The sequence below is a fragment of the Condylostylus longicornis genome, unplaced genomic scaffold (assembly GCF_029603195.1).
Source record: "Condylostylus longicornis isolate FDR11 unplaced genomic scaffold, ASM2960319v2 ptg000001l, whole genome shotgun sequence".
Classification (NCBI taxonomy): Eukaryota; Metazoa; Arthropoda; class Insecta; order Diptera; family Dolichopodidae; genus Condylostylus; species Condylostylus longicornis.
The window spans coordinates 4,478,193-4,503,680 of record NW_026577970.1 but is presented as its reverse complement, the minus strand read 5'-3'; the positions used below and the strand labels follow the sequence as shown (position 1 = coordinate 4,503,680).

At 24.7% G+C, this 25,488-nt stretch overlaps 1 protein-coding gene across 3 annotated transcripts in view; it reads right to left on the bottom strand.

The window, feature by feature from the left end:
• Positions 1-364: 364 nt before the first annotated feature.
• LOC129619325 (b(0,+)-type amino acid transporter 1) overlaps positions 365-25,488 on the bottom strand; it is a 78,169-nt gene continuing 53,045 nt past the window's right edge. For 2 of the 3 annotated variants that reach the window (XM_055534576.1, XM_055534583.1), the window contains exons 2-8: positions 14,411-14,632; positions 13,105-13,206; positions 5,272-5,785; positions 4,938-5,165; positions 3,933-4,029; positions 2,363-2,681; positions 365-1,136 (exon numbers count right to left, since the gene is read on the bottom strand). In XM_055534576.1, coding sequence (XP_055390551.1) covers positions 1,066-1,136; positions 2,363-2,681; positions 3,933-4,029; positions 4,938-5,165; positions 5,272-5,785; positions 13,105-13,206; positions 14,411-14,632 — 1,553 coding nt within the window. In that variant the 3' untranslated portion in view covers positions 365-1,065. Of the gene's footprint in view, positions 1,137-2,362; positions 2,682-3,932; positions 4,030-4,937; positions 5,166-5,271; positions 5,786-13,104; positions 13,207-14,410; positions 14,633-18,686; positions 19,198-25,488 lie in introns of those variants that run through there. The other variant, XM_055534569.1, reaches the window with a different exon arrangement.

Sequence of the window (25,488 nt, the reverse complement as noted above, 5' to 3'; positions counted from 1 at the left end):
AGGTGTGTTCAAATAATGACTCTTGTCTTTAATCAATTTCTGGGCCTGGAACTGACTTAAAGTGGTTTCAAGTCTGAATATACGCAAACTAAAAGCTTGAAAATGGCAGCTAATGTCAATCTCATGTCGATTTCAAGTAATATTATTTCAATCTGTAATATTATTTCCACATAATGTTTGAATACCCCCTTTGTTTGATTTTCTTTTAGCGTAGGATGTATGTTAACAACCATTAATGTAAGAGTAATCGTGCAAGCATCACTAATGTAAACGAAGTAGTCCTTAAAATGTTTTGATTGGATTAAAAAAATTAATTATTAAATTCGAATTCTTAAAATAAAAAATAAAAACACATATATTTTTAGCAAAAGCATTTTATTAAATAATTTATATTTACAATAAAATAATGTTACAAAATTAAAAACAAAAACGATTCTATAGAATATTAAAATTCAATAAAATGTGTGACTTCCAATACTCGTCAAAAGATGGCATTAACGTATTCTTACTTTTCGTAGGTTATAAGGATTAAACTAAACTAACCGCTGAATTGTACGTTAACTCCATCTTTTATATAGTTTAGAAATTACACTATACGTAATAAATATAAAATTTATAATATATTTTATGTACTTAATTTGTAACCAATTGCTTTTATAAATTTTTAATATAAAGTCTATAAAATTTTATATTTTGAGTTTAATTATAGTAAAAAAAAAACATTCATTATAATATAACATTATGTACATTTACATAATAATTACTATATAATGTATAATATTAATTAAGTATTTTAATTTTATTACAATATTATAATAATTTTAATGCTTTGCATTTTAATCCTACATCTACTAAATATATAATATTATTTTATAATATATAATATGTGTATACTAAAATGTACATCAAAGAAATAAAATTTAACCTTTGATTTTGTTTTTTTTTTGTTTTTGTCTCTTCTTAATATAAAGCTCTTTAAAAATATAATAAAATATTGATATATTTTTAAAAATTTAAGTAATTAATCAATAATAATATGTATGTTTCCATAATATTCATATCTCATTAATCAAACATTGCCATTGAAGAGGTGGGTACAACTTCCAGTAATAGCTGGAAAAATAGTGTTACTTTATCTGAAATAAAAATAAAATATTTGAAATTCACATAGGTGTAGGTAGCTATATTCTTTAATTTTAAAATTAAGTTATAGTAAAATAATTGGAGTTCGAAAATGATTATGAATGAAGTCATTCGTAAATTAACCTTTCATTTTCCTTGTAAAACGAATAAAGTTACATAAATATTATTTTACATTTACGAGAGAATTTGGATATACCTAGTCCGATTTTGCTTAACACTTTGCGATTAATTCACTAATACCCAAAATTTAATTTTGATTTTTTAAAGCAATTCCCAGGCACGTGTAGCTTCTAAAGCTTTTGCTTTAATCGTTAAAAATCGTTTGCTACTATTAGCGACATTGCCTTTGTAACTCAAAGTAAATGTGTAGCTTGCTTATATTTCGCAGCTTGAGAATAATGCCACAACATTTCTGAATAGATAGATTTTAATTTTGCGGTGTTAAGATCATTTTCGGAATTAAAGTGATATCTAGAAATATCGCAGTATTAAATTTAACAAAGAAAATCGCGCTTACAAAAAGTTTCAAAACTGGATAGTTTTCAAGATACAGAAACGTTCATTGAAGCAAAATGAATTTTACGTTTTCAACTACATATCCAGAGAGAAAATTAATTATTTTGAGGGGTTGCGGTATTATTCTCAAGTTGCGATTAGATTAAATTAATAGTTGCAGTTTCGTTTAATTTTGTAGTTCTGCCGAAATTGTGCCACAGAACTTGTAGGAAAGTTAATATTACTTCGGTGCAGCTTTTTGTTTATTGTTATTTGCTTTGCTTGTTTTTTTTTGTTTTGATTTTTGTTTCGACATTCTTTGCAAATGGATGATTTTATTGGCAAAACTACATTTTTAGTATCCATAAGTAAATGGAAAGACACTTACAATTTGCAAATTTATTCCGAACAAACTTTTGATTATAATTTAAAAATATTTGGGTGCAAAGATCTTTAGTAATATATGCTAAGAATTTATATTTTGAACACAAATGAGGGCATGGACATTAAATTTGATACAAATTGTGCAATTAATTGAAATATTTTTGCAGGTAAGTAAATATAATAGCTTTTTATGTAAGAATTTTTTTACAAAACTGTTAATTTGAGAGAAACAATGACATTTCATCACAAACAATGTTTTTTCAATCTGATTTTGTTTTTAAAATACAAGCAAAACAGAAAAAACTATGTATGCCTAAGTTTTTATAACACTAATACTTACCCATAAAACTGGGTGTCATTCCCAATTTTACAAATGGTACATAAAATATCAATCCAGCAAATATAAATATTAAAGCATAAAGATATTCAATTTGTGGTTTGTCAATAATTGGTGCAACAACTAGATATGCAGATATTATCAATACCAAAACTGGAATGATTAATGGCACTTTATATGGCCTTGGATGATTTGGTTTTGTATATCGCATAACAATTAATGCTAACATTGAACCTCCATAAAATATCCATGCTGTAAAACTGAAGAAATCAATTAAAGAATCAATTGTACCATATAGGACCATAGCAGCTGCAATCAAAGACTAAAAATATAAAGAAAAAATTATTTGTTAATGAAGTTTAAATAATTTAGCAGTAATATTTAAGATCTTCATATTGAAATAATTATAAATAATTTTAAAATGAAAATAGAAAATAGAAAAATTTTAAATTATTTAAAAAAAATAAAAACAAGAATGAGGATTTGCATGAATATGTTCATGCAAAGTTCACTAATTAATTGAATTCCTTTGTGGAGGCATAATTAATTATGTGTTTTTCAGTAATTTGAATGCTTAATTTTTGTAATTATATTTTGATGCTTGCTTATTTGTTTATTTATTAAAATCGCGGCATTAAGTTCTTCGGAAATGGTTACAGTTTTTCTAAATTCAATTATGGTAAACATTATTATAATTCAATCACAAAATTAGTATGCAGACTTATTGTGATCTTGCTATAAGATGCATAATATAGATAGTTCTAATTTTATATAAGCCATATGAAATTTGAACAAATTTTTTTAATTATTGAACGAATTCGAAAACTTTAACTTTCATCAATAAAAATGTGGGAGTAAACAAAAATTGCTTAATAATTAATTTATAAATTAGTGACTTTTAAATCAGCTTTGGTTTGTTGGTAATTAGAATTAATTACTATGTTATTGAAAATTATGTTCTAACATATTACTAACTTACTCTGGCAGTTTGCAAAGAAGTAAGTAAGGTGCTTCTTAGGTACCTTTTACACATTAGAATTAATCTTAAACTACATCTGAATCTGATGAAAATTTGATGTGTAATTAAAATCTGATACGTATTAGATTAAATCTTATGAAAAGAATACAAATGTAAAATCTGTGAATGTGATCCTAAAATTTCTAAAACACCTTTTAGACGAACATAAAATGTAAGCGTTGTAAAAATGTATTGTGGAAATTTAATGTGTTTCATTAAATTTATATTTTTATATGGTAAAATTTTGAACTCGATTTAAATTGTTCAACAGTGCATTCAAAATTTTGTTACTTTTGGAAAACACCTTCTGAAACTTTTTAAATTTATTTTAATTGACTTTTCATTTACTCTTAACTTTCTTGAATAAACTCGGAATGCAAAGAGATAATGAAATATAAAAAAACTAACATACATATTTTAATTAATTTTTTTTTTTTAATTTAAAATACTTGTATTATTGGCAGTGAAGTTTATTACCACTGTCAAGAACAAAGAGTCTAAAATGAAAAAAAAATCTTATAAATAAATATATAATTTTAAAATTATTTTACTTACATGAAAAATTAAACCCGGTGCCGGAGTTAAACGGCGCACATGGACATATGATAAAATATCCAATAGGTGACCTTCACGACTAGCCGCAAAACATAATCTAAAAAATGAATTTTTATTAGTTTTTGTAGTACGTATAGCGTTAAAATTTTCATAAAATTAATTTGTTTATATATAAGAAAATTATTTTTAATTAAGAATTATTGTGAATGAGTTTTTTTTTTCTACATCATTTAAATTGAGAAATTCAATAAATTAAAATCTAAATTCACGTTGATTTGCCATGGGGTATGATTTTGTTACAATTAATTTGTGATGTGCATATCTATTTCAAAGTAGATCAATTTAAGCCAAACGAATTAATTAATAAAAGTTTATGATGTAGAGATCATTCATTCAGAAGTTTCTGTGTATGTGGGTATACAAATATACAATAAAAATGTATATAATTTATATCGAGTCTCGAATATAAATTAAACACATTCATACAATTTTAGTTTGTCTCAAATTTAATATTTTTTGGTCTGGTTAGTTTTGAAACTTTTTTGTAAAAATTTTCAATTTTAAACTATTGAAAATTTTAGATTTTACATTTAGAATTAATAGATCTGAGTACGTGTTATACTATAGAATGTAAAAGAAAATAATTTACTAGAATGATAGCAATTATTATTGGAAATAGAAGGGTTGCGAGCGTCATCATTGCCTCTAAAAACCGCATTTTAAGTAGAGAAACGTGATAATTGCTTAAACACGGAGAATAGTGCTTGATAATTTAAGAATTTTATATGAATGCGAATACACTCAGGTGAATGCACTTTACTGTTTTTTTTTTAACTCAAAACACAAAATTGATCACAATATGTAATTACATTTTACAGATTTTATGTGCAACATATGACTTGCACCAGTTTTAAGTTTAAATTTGTTATTCTAAAAATAATTCTCATTTTTGTCAGCGATAAAGGTTAATATAAAATGTGAAGCACTTTGAAATATGAAAATTACCTGCCAGCTGCAAATAATGTTCCGTTAGCGCTTCCAAATGTACTAATAGTAACGCTAAGTGGCATTAACCATGCTAATACACCAAGCATTCGATTACCGAATGTTACAGCAACAGCTTCCGATTCAATCATCTCAGTGGATGACATTACAGCCAGGTACGAAATATTAATTAATATGTAGCATAAAGTTACCAATGGTATTCCAATAATAATAGAACGTGGTAAATTTCTAAAATATAAAAAAAGAGTATTAGTTAAAAAATAAAGTAAAATATTAGGTTTAAATTAAAAGATAATTTATATTTTATTAAAATTATAAATATTTTAAAACTTACTTGCTAGGATTTTGTATTTCTTCAGTAACATAATTTAAATTATTCCATCCATCATATGCCCATAAACCGGTATAAAATGCAGTTGCAATTGCTCCAATGGATGGTGTTTGACCAGTAAATGCGTTTTGCAAATGTTGTGTATTTCCTTGGAATAATTTATATGCACCTCCACATATTATAATCAATACAGCAACCAATTTAGCCGATGTAAATATATTTTGCACAGCCATACCTAAATTAACACTATAACAGTTTACAAATAGGATCATAACAATCGCAACAAGTGCAACCATTTTAACAACAGACATTGGTGGATCACATTCATCAACAAATGCTTCAACAGCGTATTGGGCAAATGATAAACAGATAATTGCCATTTGTGACGGTTTCAACACCAATGTTGAGACCCATGAAAACAAAAATGCTGGTGCAGGACCAAACGCATCCATAAAATAGGCCCATTCAGCACCAGATGATGTATTCATTGTACCTAATTCAGCGTATGCCAAAGCCCCTATGTATAAAAAAAAGACAAAAATGAAAAAAAGAAAATTGTGAATTAATATGATAAGAATTAAACATTTTTTTTTTAAATTATTTAATTCGATCAATTAATTAGTATAACAGCATGTAATAGTAAAGTAATCAGAATAAAATTTAACGGAAAATAAGTATTACCAGAGTATGTTAATATCACGTTTAACAGAACCCATGACGGAGTCTGTAATATTATGTATAGTGTCAGCTCATACATCTGCTTACTACGTTCTACTAATCACAATTAATATTTTTACATATTTGCTGTCAGCTTTCTGCCGCATATCCAAAAGTACCGTTATACCTAAACTATCCTAAATGTTAGCCTACAATTTTTGTTTTACAACTTTAAAATCCTTACTAACGAAGATCAATAGAAAAAACCCCTAGATATATTTTAAATGAGAATAGTATGGAATAGCGCAGCATGTAGGATATTATAGTATAGAATATTTTCAAAGGCACGAAAGAACTGGTGTAGGTGGTGAATTAAAAGCACTTCAGCTTTTAATCGCATCCAAAACTTTTTTAATTTTTAATACATATGTATATGCTTATATATCAGACATTTTTGTTTCGTACACGTATGTATTTTTTTTGTTGTACTCTTTATGATATGTTTCGTTCAAGGACATTCAATGTTATAGGCTGTAACACTAGTATTATATCGTATGACGTGATATTAAAATACATTTTTTTTCTAACACACGCATACACTTATTGTGTGTATTAACGCATATATTTTGTATACATATACATATGATATGTAATTAATGATTTTGTTCAATATTTAATGATTCATTCGACAGGATTTAAAAATTTACTCAGGCAAAACATAATATATGCTAATAAATATTTGTGGATGTGGGTATGTTAATATTTTTACATAGGTTTTTATGAATTTCTTTATTTGCTTATATGTATGCAATCTATGGCTCCATTTAATTTTATTTTATTAATATTTTCGTTTTCCGAAATTTATAGAATTCAAGTTCGAAGGAAACGATGATTTTTACTGAAAATTTTATTTTAATTGTTGTTTTCCTAGTATACGAATCAATAAAAAAATTAATTGGCGATCACGATTAGGAATTAAACGAAAAGACAAAATAAATAAAATGTTTGATCTTTAAGATTTTGAATATTTTTCGTTTTTTACGAAGTTCTTTTTCTAATTTTTTTGTTTCTTTAAAAGATCTCGTTTTATTTTTGCGCGTTTCGCAGTTGATATTGGGGCCAAGTATAAATAAATAAATCATTTTATTTTATTTTTTTTATTCTTATGTTTCTACTACCAAGCCATTTTTCCACCATTTTTTTGTTTAATGTCATAAAATTTACAGTAAGTGATGGCACGTGCTTTAACTTTTATGACTTTTGTGTTAAAATTTTTAAAGTTATTTAAAAAATTGTTTTGTTTTTCTTTTTGCTTCAGTGACGATTTGCACGAGTATTATTGTTTTTTCTTTGCAATATTTGCTTATTTAGAAATTCACCTTTGTTATATTAATAATTAACTCAATATTTTTAAATAATATTTTTAAAAACAATACGGCCATAAATAAAAAGGAAGTAGCTGTTCTACATTGCTTCATAAGAGACGTTTTATGTCAATATAGTCACTAAACAATTGAATTATTAAAGCGAATATAATTTAGTCACATCTTTTTAAAAGCTAGCTAATATTATCAATATGTTGGGTTTTAAAGCATGAAATTACATGGTCCGAGAAAAAATTGGTGCAAAATTTTGGAAAAAATTGCTTGCACAATTAATATTGAATCAAAATTATATAAATTTTTTAATTTTCGAGTTTCTATCAGGATCATTAATTGCATTTTAGTTTTTTTTTAAATAAGATCATCTAAAATAAGAAAATTTAGAAAATTTCCATTTTTTTATGCATTATTTTCATTGCCGAAACTTATACAGATTAGCAAAAGCGACGTTGTTGCCACTCAGTTATATTAGTGTGACAACGACAGTAAATTTAATCTGAATATTTTCCTTATTTTATATTTTTCTGGCTCTTACAAGATCTACTTTATTTTTCTATTATAAGTAATTATTTTATTGAAATTGCTTAGCTTTTATTTGCAAGTTCTATTTAGTTTTTCTGTTTGCACCTTACTAAAATTTTTATATCTTTACTTTTTCTATATTATAATTTTTTCTTTTAAATTTTATTTCGAAATCAAATATTAGGTTTTTCATTTAATTCTAATCGAATATTGAGAAGATATAACACAAATATTCTGATTCTGAAGTGTAATATTCTGATACTTATGTGACTGACTCTGTCGCGCTGTGGCAGAAAAGTAAACAACTCATCAGACCAATCATGTTCACCACGCGTACTTCATCTTTGCTTCCATTAAAGACTCTAAACACTCTTGCTTTTTGAAAAGGGTTTGAGGTACTTTAAATTAAAAAAAAAAATTAAAATACATGAAAAAATGCTCAAATATATATTTTACACCATGCTTATATTCGCGCCATGCTCTAACACTTTTTTAAAATCACATTTTAAAGTAAAATATCCACCATTTTGTAAAAAACGATATCCACCATTCCGTAATAATTTATTGGTTAATAAATAATAGGTTAACAAGACTAAGCATGGTGAGATTTTTAGCATGACAATTTTATGTTTATATTTAATTTCTTTAATATTTTTACTCTAGATCTTTATAATCCTTATAAGATTTTTGTTATGTAATTAATATAATACCCTTGAATTTAAAATAAACTCTGACCTCTATTATATATTACTTTCATTCAGTCATGTTTAAATATTTTCATAAGTCTGTCTGTACGTAGCATTCCTGAATACAGAATAAGTATAGTTCTACGTCAATAGATAAAAATTTGGCAACGTGGTAATTTCATTATTTCCTTTTGTACATAAATAACAGTAATAACAATATTTGGTCTTTATTTCATTTAAAATTTTTATTTTCATGTATGGTATAAGAACATGATAGGGAAATAAAAAAAAAATGTAGTAAAATAAAGATGGCAATGAAGTAGATTTTCTTTTTGACCCGGTACAAAAACATTTTTGAGGTTCAAATTGTTTTCTTTTTCAATGAAATAACGATAAAAAATAATATAATATTTTTACTGTGTTCTAAAATTTTATATAAATTTTGACGACCTAAATAATTTAATTTAGAACACCTTTACCAATGATATTTTATTCGGTTTTATTTTAAAACTTTTAAGTTTTTTTTTTTTATATATACATATAAGAGTATATTTCAATTAATTAAATTTTATTGTTATATTTAGCAAGTAAGTATCTAATATCACATTTTTATAAAACAAATTCAAAATGAATATAAATTCATATATTTACACACACACATATGTATAATAATTTAAGATATTAACAAACAAGAATAAAATAAATTGGAAATAAAAGAGTCTGGCATATTTTGTTGTTTTTTGAAATTTGACAAAATGCCAAAATAATTGGCGCTTTTCTTTTCTTAAAATTGAACTAGATTCAAAGATATTATTGGTGCTTGTAACAGGCAAAGTATTTTTATTATTATTCATTAAGTTTCTAAAGATAAGATTGTGTCCGATAAAAAATAAGAGTAAAATTTATGTTAAAAAAAATACTTAATTGCATCTAGAGTCATTAAACTTCTATGGATTTGTCAAATATAATTTTTGTCCTTTGTTTTCATGGGCATATTTATATGATAATGTTGGTTGGCATAAGTTTTTCCTAATTGTTCAGGAAGACGACAAGTGATCAAATTCAATGATCACCTCTTTTTCACTACAGCATTAGATTCTTTAATACGGAGAATATTTGCAGAATCTTTGTAACAGGATTGAATAATTATGATTCTTAATTCGTAATTACAAAATCACGCAAAGTATTTTTATGAATATATTTAATCCGCACCAAATAGTTTGCAAAGCGGCACATGTTGATGTTGTCAATAATTATATATGTATTTGAAATTATGAAAACAAAAAAAAACTTAGTAAAACAATTTCACCACAAAAATGCCGGAATGTGACGGAAATTATTTAAGAATATACAAGTATAGCCATAAAAATATAATATATGTATGTATTTATGTAGGTATACTTAACAAAAAAAAAAATTTGAACAATTAAAAATTTTTTTGTCAAAAATTGAGTAAACAAAGTTGTGACTTAAAGTACAAGGATGTATGGTATACAGTTATTTCTAAGTATATAATATTATGTATTAAAATAATTATTTCTTAAATCTGACGTTCATAGGTCAACAAAGTTGTGTAAAAATAGCAATTGAATGCCAAATACAATAATATACTCGTATGTATGTATATAAGAAAATAATGTAATGTAGAATTAAATCAAATATATGCAAAAACATCTGTCTATATGTATGTACAATATATTTTGTATCTATGCATATTGCACATGTTAATCGGAACGGAATGTTTAAACATAAGAATGTGTGTTTATGCCTACAAATTATGACATTATAAATCAAATGTGGTTAAAATATAATCGAAATTCGAGACCATGTCAATAAGGTAATGTTTGAAATATAAATTTTATAAGTAAATTTTCTGGTTACTTCATGTTATAACATTTAAGAAATATTTGATAAAGAAGCAATGTTTCAAAGTACTTTTATAGAATGCGGGATAACTTTAGCAAATGCCTAACTGGGTGAAGTTTGCTTATGGAAGCAAAAGCAAGTTTTTTTATGTTTTCATCTCGCAGCATTATGAAAAATTGTTAACGACTTTCAAATGAAAGTCAAATGAAAATCAAATGAGTTGCTATGAATGTATAAATAAAATATGTTTTACATTGATTAAATATTCGCATCGTTCTGAGTGGAATTACAATTTACTTTCGGAGACATCGCACGGCTAGTCAAATCATAGAATATATCCTTGCTCTTATATGAACAATATCAATTTACTACATTGATCGTAAATCTATAATTTTTATTAAATTCACTTTACTTGAGCATTTTGAATTTATCGTCTTGTCTTCTAAGAGAACGGCTAAGCGAATAGAATGAACTAGGCGAATTCAGCAACATTCAAATCATGTTTGGTGAGAGATATTTCATTCAGCATATCCAAGATTTTTTTATTTGACACGTCAAAAATTACATTATGATTATCTCCAAATTGTTTGTTTAATAAAAATATTTTATTTTCATTCGCCAAACTTGTGACACAGAATTTTCATTTGTCAGTAATTCGCTTAAAATTGATGCAAATTCGCTATTCATAGAACCAAGAATTCAAATTCACCGAAAATATTATTCGCTTTGCAATTGCTGTAAGATATTTCAAGAATTTGAATTTTATAATGTGCTGATAATGTGAAGAAAATCAATAACTGGTTAACAAAAAACTGTTAAAAATTAGAAATCCAGTATGGTTAATTCGAAAAACTTTCTTTAATTCGCCTTTTTGTTATTAAATTTCTAAATTAAATTTTTAGCTTTTGCTTAAGTTTATTGACCGGAACTTTTACACTTACTATACAAGGTCATATTAAGAACCCAAATTTGTATGTATTAATATGTATATACATATATATGTATGTTTCTCAGCACGTTTATTACACATTATAATTGATTTGATTGAAATAATTTAATTGATACATTTATGTATATTATGTTTATTTTATGCATGACATGTTAATCGTACAGAAACAAACACGTACACATGCATATGATATTAATTGTGTTTATTTTCGTTGAATGAGAAATTATTAAAACTGAAATCTCGAAATAACTAGTTTTTTACAATTTTTTATTAAATTGAAATAGAGCAATTTTTTTGTGTTTGAATTATTAAATAAAAAAAATATTTCCGCCCTATAACAAACCGTATAGCTAATGAAAATTAATTCTGAATATTTTGTTCCATCTAGAACAGAACGCACAGACAAACGAGCATAAAAAAGTTAAAGGCTAATGGCAACCATGAAAATCATGAAAATTCAAATTAAAGAAAAAATTTGAAAAAAGTAATTTTTATTGTCTGCTAAAAAACTAGAACTGAAAGGATCAAATACTCTTTCAATCATAAATCTGCACTTCTATCTCAATTAAATTTTAATGGAAAAAATTATGTTCAAATAAAATTGAAAATTTTGGTTTTACTTCAAGTTTTTAGTTCTTTTTTCACTCTAGACAGCTGAACCTAGCAAATTTGAAAGGATTGGAGTGGTTAGATGGTTCCAGATAATGGTTTCAGACTTTGTCATCAGATCTGCTATAATTTTCTAAAATTAACTTCGATATTGTATAGAAATAATTTTTTAATATGCCTAATTTTTTTAATAATTATTATTTTAACACTGATCTAAGAAGAAGATTTCAATAATGATTTCGCTCTTTGAATGAGCACCAAATAACGAAACTAAAAGCAATTGAACAAAAATCATTTGTTGTTTTCAGATTGTATTATTGAGGTTTTGTCATAACAGTTCTAAATTTTAAAAACAAAAATTATGGAAATATTTGAAAGAGCTATTGCCAATTTTTTTGTGAAGAATTTTGAAAATATTTTGAATATATTGTACATAATGTATAGACATATAGCTACTTATATACTTAAAATGTAAATAAATATTTTATATAAAAAGAAAACGTCATCATAACAAATAACATTATTTTGAAAAGTTTCTGTGTGTATTGTGAAGAAAAGGGTGCCGAAAATCAACTTCAACCCATAGTAGTATAATACGTTATGTGTGTACATATATTTGCATAGAACACAATTTTCTATGTATAGGTGAAAGAAAATCATACAGGTGTAGGTATTTTAAAATATTTTTATTTAAAATTTTGATTTATTGGAAAATATGACAATAGTAAAGAATTAGAGGTGACTTTTCGTTTTTATTGGAGATTTTCTTTCAACTAAAGTATACAAATTTATGAAATGTTTATAGACAGTTTACAAGTTAAATATATTCCGTGAATAATTCTGTGAATGTTCGGTAGAAATCTTAAAATGCTAAAGACTTTCAAGGTTTAATCGGTAAATAATTCAGCACTTAGTTAAAAGGTAGATTGTCTTACAAGTCATAAGGTGTTTATATGAGTTTTACTACAATTTAGAAGTTATTGTATGTTTCCAGACGTATTAACACATTTTCATGTTTTAGGATATTTTTTAATACTTTAAAATCACGCATAGCTAGATAGTGGACTTGAATGTAATATTCTTGACAATTTAAGTTTTAGTAAAATTTAAAATTCAATTAATTTTTTTTATTATTTTCGATTGTTTATCGTATAACACAACTTACCTAATAACGAGAGCAAACCACACACTAGCCAAATTATGAAGCTAACACCAACGGATTGAGTACGAACTAGCAAGCCAGATGGTGACACAAAAATTCCAGATCCTTAGGTAAAAAATTATATGTATAAAATTTGATTAAAAATAATTAATTAATTAATGCAAAAGTATTTATAAGTTACAAATATATGTTAAGAACCGAAATATTTGGTCTAAATTTAAACTGTCGCCGTAAATCGCTAATATTCTGCAATCTTTAATATTTTAAGATTTAATCCGGTCTTTTATCATATTACAGTTTATATACGAAAATTCCTTCCGTATATTAATACCGAATTACTGAAATTTTGAAATCAAGGTTTGTTATTTTATTATAAAATGAAAATCTGCCTAGACATATGCAATTGAAATTTTAATTAAAAATGCTTCCGTTCCATTCAAAAGTAGATTTGTATACTCTACAAACTAATCATACTTTGAGTGACAATTTATACATATAAGGAACTAGTTGGGGTTCCTACGTATGCTACATATGTTCCAGTAGTTGGTTTTACTTTTTTATATTGAACATTTATATTATGTTATATTACGGTGCAATAAAATTTTGAAACAAGCCAATGTTTCGTTCATTACCTGAGAAATTAGTCTAAGAGTGATTTGGGGTGTTGCATGTGTTTAAAGTTAAAGTATTTTAGCCGAACTGAAAAATTTATATAGAATTTGATAAAAAATCCATAATCAATAAAAAGTTTTGAATACAGCAATGATCATTGACTTTTGGTTCGACCAAATAAGGCGAAGTAGAAGGGGTTTAAGCAAAGCAACTATTAACTGCTGATAAATTTTGTCATTCTTTTATTTTTGAGTTTTTATTTATCTATATTTACTATCAAATTCTATTATTGTAGATTACTTCAATAAATTAACACTAAAATAAATTATAATGGATAAAATATAATTTACTAAATAAATCGTTCCAATTATTTCTCGATCATTAACTCATTTAATGAAAGTGTGAAAAATATTTGGTTTTTTATTTTTGCGCTTATTATATTTTTTTGCATGGCTTACACTACAACAAAAACTTAAAAATTTAATTGGTTTAATTTTTCTGAATTTTAGAATGTAAACTAGTTTAAACTGAATTTTATAAAACTCAACATTATATTTTGTTTAATGGCTCACCAAAAATGAAAACGTTTGGAATTCTTAAATTCACATATTTGCTCCGGTTTGGAAAACAATATGCGAATGAGGCATTGAATTTTTGTATGAGGTTAAGATCTAACACAGTAAAATGTTTTATTTACCTATCATAGTTCCAACAATTAAAGCCACCCCACTGAAGAGTCCCACCCGTCTCTGGAGGTGAATAGGGTCGTTCGGCGTTGAGCCATTCCCCTCCAACGACTTCCGCATCCCCCCGGTCCCTGATGTGTCGGTCTCTGCCGTTTCGGGCCCTTCTGTTCCGAAAGTCCCCCCATTTGTACACGTTGTCCCATTAGATGCGGTTTTAATTGGCACATTATGTCCTGTAAAGAAATAAACAAATAAATATTATAGCTTATAGTAAAATAAAATATAATAAAGTAATTATAATAATAAAATGTGTTCGCTGTTGAAATAAAATTCTTGTACATATGTGTATGTACATATGCATATGTATAAACAAAATAAATATTTTCGTTGATTTGAAACATTTTCCGAATACTTTTGATATTATTGAATTTCAAAGAAAATTTCAATAATATATGAGTAGCCTGTGCTCTCCTCATGCTACAAAGTATTATTTTATTCAATATGTATAGATAATACAGCAAACTGTTGCTTATGACAAAAGCTATACAGTAAAATTTTTATTTTGGAAAAATTTGATGTATTTTCTACATATTTATTCACATATGCATGAAAGTATAAAAATAGTAAAAGAAAAATCTGAATTTTTTATTCAAGGTCAAAGTAAATCTTCCATTCATTTTCGAAGTATAGACGTACTAGCCCTTTTTATATTGTAATGCTAACTATAGAAATTTGGAAGTCCCAAAAAATTATTGTACACTAAACAAAGTACAAAATTACAAATTTGATTTGGTTGTCAGTGTATTTTTTATCTGTGTTTATAATATTAGCATGTAGGATAGGTTCTATTATAATTGTTCTTTACAAATTTAATAATAAAAAGGAAGTATTTGCATATATGGATCAGTATTACAAAAAAGATAAATGAGGATGAATATCCATCATATAAGGCTCTGATAAAAGCTTTAAAAAAAATTAATCTAATACGATAATGCGGCACACAGTTTAATAGTTCTATAGTAACGATATTTTATTCCTTTTAAAATTTTAAGCTTTGTTCATTTAGAAGGGTGCTTCAATTTTGGCAAAGACCAAAATTGATTTTTGAATTTTCGAATTTTGTATGAAATTTTTGTTAATCTACAATAACTTTAATTTTCTGCATTTTATTGCAATGACACTCATGAATTCTCGTTTAAAAGCAAATCGTACATATAAGTACGAATAAAGATATTAAAAAGTATTTACGTTAATGCCGAATAATTTCTAATAAAGTCAAATCTTTAATTTAAATTTTTCTATTAAAACAATCAGTTTGCTCTAGCTAACATTGAATATCACTTGAGAAATAGACTTTTTTTTATTATAATATTTTTGCAAAGAACCAGGTTTTTCTTTTATTTGTTTTCTTAGTCTAGTGATAATCATGTATGTAAGTTGCTGAGTTAAAAATCTTAGCTGCCAATTTTCTGATTTCCGAAATTGTAACTTGCTTTTCAAACAATTTTACGATAAAAAATTTTTTCATTCCTGTTTTTCTCACTTTAATTTTAATTTGTATTTTATAATTGCTGTAGTATCAAACCAAATTTTCCTACATATTTATATGGACTTGAATAACAAAATTTTAAATATTGCAATTTCTTGATTTTGTGTTAAGTTACTTAATTAAAACAGTTTCGCCTTATTGCCATAAATCAATATGTAATAAATTTTTAGTTTATTTAAATTCCTTATTGACTATAACTTTTATTTTATATACACATTATTTATATATATCATGAAAATATATTTTCGAGTATATTAACGAATAATTGTTTCCTCTTTTTCTTCTTATGCATTAAAGACCATTTGGCTATTTTATAAACAAATTTCAATTAATATATCAATTGAAAATTTGTTTTATAAACATTATTCGTATATAAATAAACATTTTCAAAAAGTATAAAATTTTTATTTAGTAACAAATTTATATTTTGTTACCGTGATGATCAACAGGAATTCGAGAATATTGGGTGATTCACACTTCTTAAACGTCATACACACGTAATAAAAATTTTTATTTGTGAAATAAATTCATTTATATTTTTTTTTTCTTAAATTGAGTATATTACTCGTATAAGAACGATTTTCAAATGTAGTCTGCCTAAATTTGATTTCTGATTTCACTTTTTAAATTGGCTACCACAAAATTTTGTATTAAAATGGTTAGCGGTTAATCATATAGCTGTGCTGTGGCAAGTATTACATTAGAATTAGTAAATATGGAGATGGAAGAGTAAACAACACATTTTTGTTGTTGAAAAAAAAAGAACAAAACCAGAATATTATGATTTTTTTAATAAAAGTGATTTCTAGTGATGAAGCCCATTTTTAAAATTGAAATTTATGTTACACATAAAGAAACTGCTTAGATAGGTTTTTCTAACTTTCACTAATTCTAATCATAAAAGCTTTAGAACACTTCAAGTTTTGGTCGATGTATAAAATTAATCAAGACTAATTTTTTGAATTTGGTACATTTGTATACTAAAGCGTAAGTTTTTAAATTGCTTCAAATAAATACAATACACGTATTTATGTAGGTATAGGTATAGATCTACATATATTGTTATGTTTCCTGTTTAGTTCTAAAATGGTTAATTTTTTAGCTGCTACAAAATTAATCATGGAATTGAATAATTTAGATCTAGTGTATTGGAATGACTTAAAATATTTGCATTTATTTTCTGTGGTTAAAAATTATAATTACAATTTGAAAACAATTATAATTTGTTTTGTTGTAAATAAATCTAATTAAAATAAAAATATTAATTAACTTATACAACCTAACTATTGAGGTGTTAGAAACGTCTTTTAAATGAAAAATTGTGTATATTATGCTACACAAAATTAAAACGTTATCATTAAGTGCTAGCACATACTCTAAATGTCATATTATAGGTTAAAGGTTAATAAAACCAACTTTCGCATATAAAATATTTATCATTTTTATTTAAGTACTTTCGAATTTATTAAAATATAAAAATTTATTGATTCGAAAACCAAAATAAATAAATAAGTATGTATAAATAAATGTGAAATTGAATGAACAAAAATAAATTTTTTTTTTAATTTTTCAATTATTATTTTTTTTGTTTTTTTTTTTTAATGAATTTAATTTCTTTCTCTTTAAATTTTTTTTTAATGAACACCATAATGTCACACAAATTTTTTTGCTCATTATTATTTAAAATAAAATTTTTTTTTTTCAAGTCTACAATTGAAATATTTTTTTCTTCTTTGATTTTCAGTACGACTATGTTGTTGTTTTTGTACTATTTGCGTATTTTAAATCATAAAACAATTCTAATATGTATACACACTTTACACATTATATTTTATGCCAAAATATTTATTTTTACATTATATTATGCAAAATATACACAAACATTTATATATAACTCTTAAAATAATACAAATTTTCATGTTGTATATTTTATTTTATAATAATATTAAAAATTATTTTATTATAATATTATTTTGTTACATATTGTACATAGCTCTCCAAATAACAAAAATTATTGATTAGCTACTTAATATCACTTTTTGCTTCTTGACATATAGTAAAATCGCTTTATTAGAATTAGACTGAATTCAGCAAATTATTTATGAATGGGTTCCTATCAAAATGCAAATTAAACCTCAATTCAGAAATTAAATTTATATTGCAAGTCAAATTGACGTTATATTTGCATTTTAGTAGATGCCCTTCGTCTTAGCTGAATTAATTATTAAAATTGCATTACTACAAATATATTAAAGTTTCTTTCAAATCGAATTTATATAGATATCAAAATAAAAAACTGTTAGAGGCTCTTCTTACAAAATAAGAATTTGTTCCGATATTTCGCAGATATCGGAAATTAATGCATTAATTTTCATATAATATTATCCTTGATCTTTTTTTTGTGTTTTGAAACAATGATGAAATATTATATCTTTTTGAAATAATTTAATTAATTTTTTATAATTATTTGTTATGATTAAAAAAAGGAAAATTTTGTTATATGTTTTTTTTTTTAATTAAATAATATCACACAAATTATTTAAGAAAATTCATGAAAATTTTAGTATATTTATTTATACCTATACATATATAATTTTATATTTTCTATATATTAATTAAAATAAATTTAAATTTAAAATATTATTTATAAAGTAATTAGTTATCTAATAAATTAAATTAAATTATCTGTAAAAAAAAAACAAATAACGATAACAATAAAAAATTTCTCAATTTAATACCTTGATAATTATCAGAATTTTGTCTGCATGCATTTTTCTGCAAACAAAACAATTGATATATTTTATCGCGCATGGCATGGACGAATAACGAATTATCAAAATGTTCCTCCGGCGACTGAAATAATCTAACTGAAGAATTTTAAAAGATTTTTGCAGTTTTTCTACTAAATAAATTTTTATGTATGAAATTATTTTCGGTTTTTCTCTTTATTTTTTTTATATATTTTAAATTTTATTTTCGAATTTGTATTTTATTTTTTTTTTTAAATATTTCACAAGTTGTTTTCTGTATTTTTTTTCTTTAGTTTTTGTATATAGTAAATTTTTGTTTTCTTATTTTTTAATACAAAATTATTTTTTCCGAAAATAAATTTAACAAATACATATGAAATGAGAATTTTCACAATTTTCTTATTGTTATTTTTAAAATAGAAAAGAAAATTATTACAGATTTTTTTATATTTTTTTCTGTTTTTGTTTTTTTGAAATTAACACCGAAGTGAAAGATAATTTTGTCTCACTTTTGTCCCGAATTTTTAATTTTTTTGTTGGTTATTTTTTTTTTGTATATTTATTATATATAAAATTTATTGTCTAATTAAATTTTGTCTTTTTTTTTAAATTTATTTCAATATTTTTTTAATATTTAAACATTTTTAAGAATTTTTTTTTTTTTAATATTTAATATTAGAAAATTTTTCTAAATAACTTCTTAATAAATAACAATACAATTTTTTTTCTATTTTGAATTTATTTTAAAATATTAAACATAATGTTTATTGCTGTCCAACTCTAATGACTAATTTAAAATATTTTTTAAATTAAATTCAGTTTTTATATACGAAACAAAAAATTCTCTTCGAAATTTATTAATAAATAAGAAAAAGCAAAATATTGATTTTAATTAATTAATTTTCAACAGTTTATGCACATTTATATATAAAATATTCTCTCATTTTGTCATATATTTCTCTCATTTTCTCTCTCAAAAATTTAAATTGATCGAAATTGTTGAAAATATATGAAAAAAAACAAGAATCAACAAAAGAAAAATACAATTTTTTTGTCTAATTGAAATAAATTATAAAATTTAACTTTTAAATTAGAAAATGAAGATGTCGTGTGTGTATATTTTATTTATATTTATAAAATATCAATGAGCAACCGATCATAACAACAGACAATTTAGGAACTAAGAAAAGTTTTGTTTTAAGAGACCTTGCAAATCGAAGGAATTATAATATGCTTACCGACTCTATATTAGTATGTATGTACGCTTTTGTTGTAGATTATTTTTTTTTTTTGGGGGAGAGTAAAAAATAATTATATATTTAAATTTCTAAATGTTTAAATAAGTGCCAAAAATTTTTTATTTGGTACTTATGTATGTAAATTCTAAATTACATATACATACAAATATGTGTACTTCAAAATTAGGCATGTATGACTACGTGTACGAATTATGTATGATATAATGATATTAGTTAAGAGTCAGGATTAACTTATTTTGATTAGCAAGGTGGTTCGAAACTAAATTGCAAAGTTTTCAGGGGGTCACTCATGGCTTCCACTTTATTGTACTTTTTTTTTTAGAAAAATCAGACAGATTTTTTTCAATCTGATTTTCTTCAACACTCCTAAACTATCCGTAAACGTACGAGTGGCTCCCCCTCTCACACTCGAATGGTTTTTTCCAAAGTAATTCCAAAGAATAACCTCCTGGGCATTTTAACACCACCTTGTAGATATTTTGATGAGCTCTTCCTATATGTTTTTTTATATTATTGAGATTCCGCATCCAAGTTGACATGTAAAACTAATAGGTGTTTTGTAATTTTTCATCACTATTTCTTTGGATTTGGAAACCTATTAATGCCTTATGTACTCGCCCCATAGAAACTCATATAATCTAATGAAGGTAACTAGATCCAAAACAATCGAGAAACTCAGTTGTCAACTGGTAGAAATACTAGAAAATTTAAAAACACTCATCAGAATGAAGAAATCAGACATCATACAAAAATTATTTGTTTTGGAATGAATATGCGACGAAGTTTGCTGTTCGTACTATTCAGAATTAGTTTGATAAAAGTTAATTAATCAGGAATGTCAAAGACATGTGTAGTAAGTTAATTAGATCTTTTTTGGATAAACTTAAAAATTTTTATTTTGGTGAAGTATCATAGTAGCACGTAACTTGAAAAGAAATATATACTCTTTTGCATGCATTTATGTACATAAATTAAAAATCTATGTATCGGAGTATATAATATTTTTACATGAATCAAAAATAGAACATAATAATATCACAGTATAAATTATTATATAAAAGCAGAATATAATATTTTTAACAAGTAAATGTCAGTATGTAGGTATATAAAACAGTTTGAAAACACGTATATTTTTTAGTATATACGTATGTACATAATATATACGTATATTGTATTTTAATGAGAAAGAAATCTGTAAATATTTTTGAATCTGCACATAAATTGATTTTTCTTTTCTTTATTACTTATATTTAGCGCATGTTTCCTAAAAAAAAGAGAATAAAGTTTTCAAATGTGTTGGCGATCATTATAAGATAAATGATGTTCATAATGTGTATGTATGTTTATATATGTATAAAAGTACATCATTTTATGTACCTATGTAAATAAAAAAAAAAAACCACTTTTTTTTACGAGAATATTTACGAATGAGTGCATTCGAACTTTGTTATTTTTTTTCTTTGATCTGAATTGGCGGCAGATGATCACGAAAATAATTGAAAGAATGTTTGAGTATTATACAAATATTGTATATCTACTCAATACCTACTCAATGTACATATGTATATCCACATGTTCATAATGTGCATATAAAGTAAATCTGATATTTATATACAAAATTGTACATTATATGCATATAAAATTAAATCCATACTATTTATATAAAAAATTAGAGTTTACTTATTTCTCGTCATTCACAGGAAACGAGAATAATTCAAAAAATTTTGTCGAAAAAACCGATATCCTGTTAGACGTGTCAATTTTTGTTAAGAGTTTTTCCAAAAATTTAGGCTTTTATATATTATTTTCAGGAATATTTTTATTCGGCAAACAAATACTGCGGTAGCGTCGTATTTATTGTTGTACATAATCGAACCACTTCATACATTGACAATGCTCACTGAATGTCATCAGTAAATATTGGAAATAATCTTTCGAAAATTGCTAAAGAGATTATGTTGGCTCTTATTTTATTACCCGACCTTTTCATTAGAATTTCAAAGTAAAAAAATTTTATATTTTTATATAAGAAGAATAATTATGGGATGATTTTATTTTGAAATGAATTTACACATTTATTTTTTTTTCAGAAATCGCGAAAAAATTTCTTCGAATATCGGAGATGGAAAGTCCGGGAAAAGAAATCTTATAGCAAAGCAATTTTTTTTCGCATGCTGGAGTTCTGAATTCTGATATTAAGAAATATTATTCCACACATTCATAAATCGTCACACGTTATAGTCCAAAACACATTCCATTTGTAAGTATATATTTAATTAATATAGAAGAATACATGTAAATAAGTATGTATGAATAAATTATAAGAATGTATATCTACAATTAATATGTAAATAACATTATGTATGAACAATTATACGAGTAAAGTTTTATATATTTGGGTATTATTTATTGAATTTTCGAAATTCATAAGAAAAAGTTTTTCATTTTTATTCTTTATATAAAACTTTTTTTTTTTTTTGTTAATTTTTCATTTGCTCTTGAGTTTTTGACTTAAAATTAGAAATCGAAAGTTATACGTAAATATCACCCACGTTTTATATTCTACGTGACTAAATTAATGTTTAGTTCGTAAAATAGTCAAGGAAAATTTAGTTTTTACTAAAAACGTTGAAATTAAACAAAAATAAAATTAATTTAGATTTTTTTTGTGTTAGGAAAATCGCAATTCAATAATGGAATTAAGCAAAAATATACCAGGCCGTTATAAAGTAGTCAAATAACGTATCATGATTAAATGAAATAAATGAGACCATTTTTTAAGGCACGCAGTGTAAAATAAAAGATATTGTCAAGAGCTATAATATTGTTGCTAATGTGAGAATATTGTCATGACTCTTGTACCTTGCAGATTGTAGATTTCGAATCTGTAAATTATATACTTCTTTATCATCATTATTCAATAATCGGGCTGCATAAATTTCACATTAATTGAAAGCGCGTATTTAAATCGGTTAAAACCACTTTTCTAGCGAGCCTCTTTTTTTAAATGAAGTGTTTTTCTATAGAACATTCCTATAGAATTAAATATTGCTCAATACATCAAAATGTTGTAGTGACGTATAAAAATAATTTATGTATACATAATGATGGAAAATTATGTTTAAAATAGTTTATTTTTTTTATGTATGTAGGTGTCAAAATAACATAACGATTAGCAATCTGCATACTATTTAATATTATGTGGCTATCATATTAGTAAACAAAAATTAAATTGAAAAAAAAAAAAATATTTTCGTATAGTCGATGACACCATTTTTTATGCAGCATTGTTCCGAATAAGACACAAAATTAAAAAAAAGAAAAATTCTATATTTATCTGAATTAAAAATAAAATTTTCTACATTTTCTTTAATAAATATTTCTTGTATAAAATATTTTCAAATTTTTTAAATTAAATTGCGGTTAAACATTAATAATTTCGAAATTTTTTCTGATTCATAATTAAAGAGTTCAAATTTCGCTATACAAATACATATAACTGCAAGTACATAACGTATATTCGGTATATAAAATATATTAAGTGTTGATTTATACAGACAAACTCAAAGATGGTGATAGCACGTCTCTAAGGAAGAATTAGAAGAAAACCAAAGTAAAAATTATTTCAGAAATGAATATTGGTGAATATTCATTTATTTTTGCAATCGAAATTTTGCATAATAAAAAAAAAACATAATAGAAGATAAAATAAAACAGTCAGATGTGGTCAGTGCATAATAACCGACCGAATTTGGCCAAAGTGTTGCTCAGGATTATGAAAATGTTCTTTAAATACTTATTTCAAATTTAAAGAACGTTAGTAAGTTTCTTAGCTCTTAGTAGAGGTTCATTTTATGTCATTCGAATTCTCTGAGAGATTCGGAATTTAAATTCGTTAAGAACCAAAACCCAAGTAGTTAATTTTAAGCAATTCCGTCAATTAGTTCTTTAGATATGGTAAAAAATGTTAAATCCGCCTTATTATTTAAAAGTTCTTTTAACATTGTGAACTAAAGAACCAAATTTTAAGGAAATTGATTGATTACTTTCTCTTTATATGTGGAAAAGTTAGGTATGGTTTCTCGTTCTATCAAACAAATCCTATGTATAAAGCTTCAAGTTGATCTATTAAATATTTCCTTATTTTATGCGGTGGATAATAAAAAGAACCGAATTTTGAAAATTGACTCTTAAAAGCAATATTAAAAATTATTTACAAATTCTAATGCTATTGCATATTTCATTCAGAATTCGTAGAAAAAAAATCTGATGTGGCAGCACATAACCGACCGCAATAATAAGGACACTAATAAACTTTTAGGTAACATACCTAGAAAAATGTGAATTTGGCTCTTAGTAGAGTTTGATTTTGTGCCGTCCGAATTATATGAAAAGTTCGTCAGTAACTTCTTGTAACAACCAGAACTCAAATATTAAATTTCAAGAAATGCTATCAATTCTTTCCATAGATATAGTAGAAAAAGTAAAATCGGCCCCCAGCTTGATTTCCGAGCGCTGATTTTTCCAAAAATTTATAAATTCATTGTTTTAACATCTCGAATTTAAATATTAAATTTCAATGAAATCGGTTGATTCGAATTTGAAATACACGCGTGCACACACAGACCGACACCTCTCTCAAAATAGTTTATTTACGCTTCCTTACTATGGAGAAGTGCGTTCCCACCGAAAACTCGATATGTAAAATTTGTTGCCATCATATAACCTCCCTTATTGTATGCAATAAAAGTCGGTAAAAATTCGTATGAAAAATTTAATAAAATCTCATTAAACTAATCGTGATAACCTTTAATATCTGTGTATGATCTCACCTTGTCATACTGTGTGGGTGAATACCTATTGTGAAGTTTATAAATTGAATAATGAAAGAAATATTTATCATACATCATCTTTCATTCGCATATATGAGATCAAATTTTGAATGAAGTTCAAAAAGGATTTATTAATTTATCAAATACGCTTTTCTGCATCCTTTCATAAAAATTCTTTAGAAATAACAAAATGTAAAAATTTTTTAAATTTTAAAAATAAAAAACTTAAAAAAAATGGTTAACATTTTTTTTAATTTCCATAAATGATTTTCGTTGAATATTGTTTTAAATTTTCGATTATATTGATTTGTTCATTAACACTAAAGTACTCAATATAGAAAATATTAATTTCGAAAACTATACTAGCACATTTCTCACATACACTGAATAAATTATAATTGAATTGTGTACATATTTATTTTCCGATAATTTTCCCAACCTAAACAAATTATTTGATAAATATTCTAAAATAAATTAAAGATTTAATGCTGTAATTCTTTACCGCCTAGTTAAGGCACTGTTGGTCAGACATTATTAAATTTCAATATAGATAACATAAGCTACGTCTTTTAAAAAGTTTTGGAAAATTATGAAGTTTATTTTTAACGAATTCGTTACTTTTTTTATTGGATCATAGTATAAAATGCAACTATGCTTAATATACAAAAAGTTCTGGTTTCGACAATTTAACTGCTATTG